Below are 7500 nucleotides of genomic sequence, written 5' to 3' on the forward strand. Positions count from 1 at the left end.
CTAACCAAGACCCCTGAGCATGAACATGAAAGACGTGCACGTTGCAAAGCCACCACTTATTGTTATCAATATCTGACTAAGCATCGTGATAAATTCAAGATAACGACATACACATTGACATTGACCAACTGTCTGACAACGATGGTGTGCGCATTCACATCGTTCCTGTTTCAGGGCATAGGAGGCAGCCAAATGATTAGCCTTGCTAGCTAGCTAGTTGACGTTAGCATACTCAGGGCGGTTGCAAGTGCTAGCCAAAATGAGGCTACTAGTGCCATGACACGCATATTTTGCTTATTGTAGCAAAGCTAACTAAACAACAAGAACGATGTCTGAACTACTAATGGAAAGGGACAAATACTGTACTCACCAACACATGCTTGCGCAGATTTGAAGATTCATTTTAATAAGCAGAAAGTTCTGTCTGGCGGGGCAGGCACAGTTTACACAGCATTATATAGCTGTCGCCTCTTTTAGGTTGGAAGGCAAACTGCTTGCTGAGATGTGGACACAGGGTTTCTTCATCTTCTTTAATTTTAACTCGCGGAAAGTTCGGTGCTTCAGCTTGTTGCTGTCCGCACTATCATCTTCCTCCATCTGGTGACTCGGCACCGGTGGCTTGCATCGACTCTATCATCCTCTCTCTGCAGCATGCACCACTGGAGAGAATTGTCGTGCGCGATTCCGCTTTTCCGTTTCCTTTCCTGAACTATGTTTTTTTTTTTACTCAGTAACGGATGTAATTTCCAATGTAGCGAAGTACAATACTTCAGTCAAAATCTACTTAAGTAAAAGTAAAATTACCGATTTCAAAAACTACTTAAAAATTACAAAGTACACAAAAAAACTACTCAATTACAATAACGTGAGTAAATGTAATTCGTTACTTTACACCTCTGGTGTGTGGTTATAGGCGGAGATCCCGGGGGGGACGTGTCCCCCCCTACCATAAAGTTGTCCCCCCCAACAATCATTGGAAACAGCATTTATTTATTTTTTTAAATATAGTAATATGAAATAAAAAATACGACGACACAAGCGGTGCTAATTATAGACGGAAAACAATGTGTTTTTTAAGTGTTGAAAAATCATGTTCCCCCATTCCTCAAAGTGGTTTGGTTCACATGCTGTTTCCAACGGGCAGGGCTACCGGCAGCTCCGTGTTTCAGTTAATCAGCCCAGTAGCCTACACGGTCAGATTGTCAGACTGTTTCCCCCTCTGTCCCCTGTCGCTGCCGCTATGATACACGATATGTAAAGAGATTTACCTCATTCTCGAACGCAGTAAGAACATGTAAAGAAGAAGTTTTTTTCTAAACTTAATTTACGAAGTTCCAATCGATATGCACAAGTATACATAAGTTTATTAATGGATTGGCATGACAACGTGAACGTTTGCCGATAACACACGCATGCCGGTAATTAACACAGTTAAGATAGCTAGCTAGACAGTCTAGGACACTGTCCTGTCAGGGGCAGGTTCATGCTAGTTAATAAACGTAGGTCTACATCTCAGTGCCTCTCCAGATTTGTTAAATGATCTGAAGGTAAATTAATGTCATCTTTTTTTTTTTTTTTTAAACACTTTATTTATTGTGATTTTTTACCACTTTACAGACAATACATTTTAGAAGTTATATGATATAAAATTATATTACAACAACAATTGACACCTCACATGACAAATGACAGACATACCTAAGGGAAAAAGAAAAAAAAAAAAAGACAAAACAAAACAGCATCCCAGTATTTCATATATTATTATTATTATTATAAATTATTATTATTATTTATATTCATATATATATATATACATACAATATATATATATATATTTCATATAATATTATTATATACTATTTATTATTATATATTATTATTATGATTATTATTATATATTTCATATATTTATAACCCTATATTTCGGTATATGAGTAGGGCAGATCAATAGTGACAAGATATACTACAGTGACAAGATATAATACAATATATATTTACAGTTCTAGGGCAGGTAACATATTTACATGTTGTCTAAAAGGATCCCATGTTTTATGAAATTTCTTCATTGAGCCATTCAGTGTACATCTCATTTTTTCTAGTTTTATGTTTTGCATCATGTCTCTTATCCATTGACTATGTGTTGGAGGCTTTGGATCTTTCCATTTAAAAAGAATGGCACGCTTAGCCAATAATGAGGAGAAAGCAATGACCCATTGTAGGTTTGCTGGTGGATTGGATTCTTCTGAACACGGTGTGATACCAAAGATGGCAGTTGCAGATGATGGCTGAATATGATAGTTATATATTTGGGAAATTGTTTTGAAATAGGAATCCCAGAACTCCGTAAGTTTTGGGCAAGACCATAACATGTGGCCGTTGGTCGCAGGGGCCTGTTTGCATCGGTCACACACAGGGTTTATATCTGGAAATATTCTTGCAAGTCTAACTTTTGAATAGTGTAGACGGTGCAAGACTTTAAACTGTATCAAGGCATGTCTTGAGCAAATAGACGAGGCATGTACCCTAAAAAGAGCCATCTCCCATTCTTCATCAGAAAGTGTTACCTCAGGTACCCCAGTTACAGAGGGATTCAGTATGTTCATGATCTCTGCATAAATCATTGATACTCTACCTCTTTTTAACAAATTAACCTTTAACAAAGAGTCCAAGCAGGATAAGGGAGGGAGGTTTGGAAAGTTAGGACATTTCTTACGCACAAAATCTCTGATTTGTAAGTAGCGAAAGAAGTGAGCATTTGTCAGTTCATATTTTGCGGACAGCTGTTCAAAGCTGGCAAAAGTGTTTTCAAAATAAAGGTCCCTTATGCTATGTATACCTTTATCACGCCAGATCTTGAAGCCATTGTCTAACAGAGATGGCTGGAAAAGATGATTATTTGTTTTTGGAGAGTAAATAGAGATGTTTTGGATGCCTAAGCATTTTTTGAATTGTTTGAGGATGCGCAAAGACTGATTCACAATTACATTTCCATTCACATTATTCACTATTGTTGGTAAAGATGCACAGAGTAAAGCAGGAAGTGAGTGTGGCCTACTTGTAGCAAGTTTAATTTGAAGCCACGCAGGGGCTGTGTCATCCCACTCCTTTAGCCATAGAGAGATAGCATTTAAATTAGCAGCCCAGTAATATGAACGGAGATTTGGCAGGGACAATCCACCACAGGCTTTAGGTCTCTCCATAAATTCTTTTCTTATACGTGCAGCTTTACTATTCCAAATAAAAGAACATACTGACTGGCTGAAGGCTTTGAAAAATGACATTGGTATGAATCTAGGTATAGCTTGAAATAAATAAAGGTATTTTGGTACTACATTCATCTTTATAGAATTTACTCTCCCAATAAGGGATAATGGTAGAATGGACCACCGCTGAATATCTTTTTTGGTCTGTTCCAGAAGAGAAGCAAAGTTGTTTTTAAATAAGTGATGATAAGACTTGGTAACTTTTACACCTAGGTATGTAAATTAGTTAGCTGAGAGCTTAAAGGGTAAGTTGGGATATATTTCAGCAGTTTTATTAATAGGAAAATATTCACTTTTGTTATAATTAAGCTTGTACCCTGATATTTTTCCCAAAATGTTCAAGAACATGAAGGACTTCAGGTACACTGGTAACTGGGTTGGTGACATATAATAATAAATCATCAGCATATAGTGAGACAGTATGTGTTAGGCCCCCACGCACAATACCCTCTATTTTACCATTGTTTCTTAATGCAATTGAAAGTGGCTCTATAGCTAGAACAAAAAGTAGTGGACTTAAGGGGTCACCTTGTTTGGTCCCTCTGTGTAGACCAAAGTAATCAAAGGAGATAGAATTGGTAAAAACTAGTGCTGTCAAACGATTAAAATATTTAATCGCGATTAATCGCATTTATGTCATAGTTAACTCAAAATGAATCGCGATTAATCGCAAATTTTTATCTATTCTAAATGTCCCTTCATTTATTCATTTTTTCCATAATTTTATTTTTATTTTAATGCCCTTATCAACATGGAAAAGTGGATTGGCTTGCTTTATGCAAATGTTTTATTTTATTGAAAACCAACATTGCCAAACAGGGCGGTACAAAATAAAATTAGAAAGTGCACATTTCAGGTAAACAAGGACTGAGCCTATAGTGCAGTTAAACCATGGCTTAATATTTAATTTGTTTCAAGTTTGCTGGGAACATAGCAGTCAGGCCTCTTATTTCAGAAACAATTAACCGTAACAGTTAGGTTACCAATAAAAGGTAAGCCTACTACTTCTTTGCTTTCAGCCAGCTGCCTGTTGACATTTTCAGACAACAGTGAAGCTCGCTTCTTTTGCACAACAAAACTTTTAAAAGTAAACTTTCCATTCAGAAGCTTTTTATCATCCATTTCGCGCTCACCATTCACTCAAACCGTAACGTTAGCATACTACACAGTTTGCGAGGCCAAAAAGAGCGTTAATCAAAAAAAAAAAAAAGAATATATTTTTTTTAAATCGCGTTAATCTCGCGATAAAAAAATTAACGGCGTTAAAATGCGTTTGCGTTAACGCCGTTAATAACGCGTTAAACTGACAGCACTAGTAAAAACTGAAGCAGTAGGGTCAGTGTATATTAATTTGATTAGCTTAATGAAATTTTGGCCAAACCCAAATCTATGTAGTGTATAAAAGAGATAGTGCCACTCGACCCTATCAAATGCCTTTTCTGCGTCAAGAGATACGACTGCTTCAGGTACTATTTTATCAGACTTGGTATAAATGATGTTAAACAGGCGTCTCAAATTAAAATAAGACTGCCTGTCTTGAACAAATCCAGTCTGATCATATGAGACCAAATCTGGTAGGACTGACTCAAGACGGAGGGCAATTACTTTGGAAAACACTTTACCATCACAGTTTGTCAAACTGATGGGTCTATAAGATGAGCAGTCAAGTGGATCTTTGTTTTTCTTAAGTAGTAGTGTAAAGGATGCTTGTCGGAGTGTGGGTGGGAGGACTTTGGTTTCCAATGCTTCCTCATACACTGAAAAAAGGAGAGGTGCTAGTTGATCCTGGAATTTTTTTATAGAAATCCGTACAAAACCCGTCTGGGCCAGAAACCTTCCCACTTTGTAAAGACATTATTGCAGTGATGATTTCTTTCTGTGTGAGGGGCTGATCTAAGTTTGCCTTATAGTCGGGATCAACTGTGGGTATGTTTAAATTGGAGAAAAAGGCATCACATTGGTGTTGATCTGGTTTTAAATCTGATGAATATAGTTTTGAGTTAAACTCTTTAAATTGGTTGTTTATAGCTTGGTGGTCTTCGCTTAGTAAACCATCAGACAGTCTAATTTGTGGTATGATATGAGATGCTGCTTTCTGACGAAGCTGGCTGGCCAGTAGTTTAGAAGGTTTATCCCCCTCTTCATAAAATCGACTACGGGACTTGAATATCAGCCTTTCTGCCTCATTGGTAGATAGTAGATCCGCTTCAGTTTGTAAGCTGATTCTTGTTTTGACCAAGTCAGGGGTGGGGGACGTTGATATCTGGTTATCCAAAGTCTTAATTCTGGAGGATACATCTATAATAGTATTATGGCATTTTTTTCTAGTGCGTGCATTTTGAGAAATGATCTGCCCTTTAAGATATGCCTTAAGTGCTACCCACAGAGTTGAGGCTGATATGTCATCTGTTCTGTTGGTTTCCAGGTAGAAATCTATTTGTTCTGAGACAAACTCAACAAAGTCAGAGTCAGCCAGCAAGAGTGGATCAAGTCGCCCTGACCGCCTGGACCTCAGAGATAGAAGTTTTATTGTCATACCTACAGGGACATGATCAGAGATCATAATTGAGTGATATTTGCATTCGGTGATAACATTTAGAAGAAAAGGATCAACTACAAAAAAGTCTATTCTTGAAAATGATTTGTGTACATTGGAAAAGAAAGAATATTTCCCTTTTAGAGGGATTTTTAAATCTCCATGGGTCGATCAGTTTATGTGAATCTATGAATGCTTGCACTGTTTGAGCTGATTTAGTTGGTTTTGACATAGAGTGAGACGAACGATCCCATGTTGGGTCCATTACTAGATTGTAATCACCAGACAAAATAATATGATGACTGTCAAGATTAGGGATAGAGCTAAACATCCTCTCAAAAAAACAATGGTCATCAAAATTAGGAGCATATATACAAACTAATATGACGGGGATCTGAAATAGCTTTCCCACAACCATTACATATCTACCATTTGGATCAGAGATGGTGCTTGTTGCATCAAATTGAATATTCTTATGAATAAGTATGGTTGCTCCTCTACTTTTGCCATCAAATTTTGAATGAAACATTTGTCCCACCCAGTCTCTATGAATCCTAATATGATCCCTGTTGCGTAGATGAGTTTCCTGTAGCATTGCTATGCCTACCTCCAGATGTTGCAAGTGTGAGAGAACCTTCTTCCTTTTAACATTGTGATTAAGACCCTTTACATTCCAACTTAGAATGTTTACATCCCTGTTGCCTAGAATTGCATTGGAGGTATTATGTGTCATTGCAAGTAAACTTATCAAATATACCTGTGTCTATCCTACTTGAATGGTATAAGATAATGTATGCACAAAAAACTAAAAAGACATATATACACACACAATTACACTTAACACATGGTAAACAGAGCCCTAAAGCCTGACAATGGCATCCCCCCCTGAAACACATTAACTTTTCGCAAACTCTCATTTGCAACTCTCCTGCTATTAAACAAGCAGTCTAAACTTTGTGAACCTCTATGTTTGTAAAAATTAGGTCATGCCCTCAGACATACTATGAACATGAAACTATACAGTGTAGGGGGAAAAGGACTGTCCATCATATATTGTATAGCTACATTAATGGCGGATAGGTCATTGAACGTATTGTTAGAAAAAAAAGGATTCTAGTGGTTCTTTCCCCCTTATGCAATTGGTCAGATATAGTTCATAATCATTCTGGATTTGACTCGTCACCTTGATTATCCTCGTCCGGAGTGGAGCGTGGAGGAGATTTGCCGGCGATGTGATTGTTGATGTATGCAAGTGCCTCTACGGGGTCGGTGAACTTCATACGCTTCTTGTCGTGGATGAACTGCAGTGTGGCTGGAAAGTACATACCAAATTTGATGTGTGCAGCATGGAGCATCTGCTTGCAATCGGAGAAGGCTGCACGACGTTTGTTGATGTCCGGGCTGAAGTCGGGGAATATATGAATTCTTCATCCATTGTAGGTAGGCGCACCTTTCTCTCGCGCAAGGCGCAGGATCCGCTCTTTGGTCTGGAAGTGATGTAGCTTTACAATGAATGGTCGGGGTTTGTCGCCATCTCGCGGTTTAGGAGCAAGGCTTCGATGAGCTCTATCCACAGGCAGTGACATTTGAAAGTTATCCTCTCCAAACAACTCCACAAGTAGATTAGCGATGAACTCCGTTGGCTTTGTTCCCTCTATGTTTTCCTTTATCCCGACGATTCTAATGTTCTGCCTTCTTGTG

At 37.9% G+C, this 7500-nt stretch overlaps 1 protein-coding gene across 1 annotated transcript in view; it reads right to left on the bottom strand.

The window, feature by feature from the left end:
* Positions 1 to 7500, bottom strand: part of LOC116221411 — a 24178-nt gene that overhangs the window by 16352 nt on the left and 326 nt on the right. Inside the window, exons 1-3 of the mRNA XM_031571340.2 lie at positions 7250 to 7500; positions 6983 to 7111; positions 5644 to 5801 (exon numbers count right to left, since the gene is read on the bottom strand). The exon at positions 7250 to 7500 is cut by the window's right edge and continues 326 nt beyond it. Of these exons, the coding sequence (XP_031427200.2) occupies positions 5644 to 5801; positions 6983 to 7111; positions 7250 to 7500 (538 nt within the window). The remainder of the gene's footprint in view (positions 1 to 5643; positions 5802 to 6982; positions 7112 to 7249) is intronic.

Source organism: Clupea harengus, chromosome 8 (assembly GCF_900700415.2).
Source record: "Clupea harengus chromosome 8, Ch_v2.0.2, whole genome shotgun sequence".
Classification (NCBI taxonomy): Eukaryota; Metazoa; Chordata; class Actinopteri; order Clupeiformes; family Clupeidae; genus Clupea; species Clupea harengus.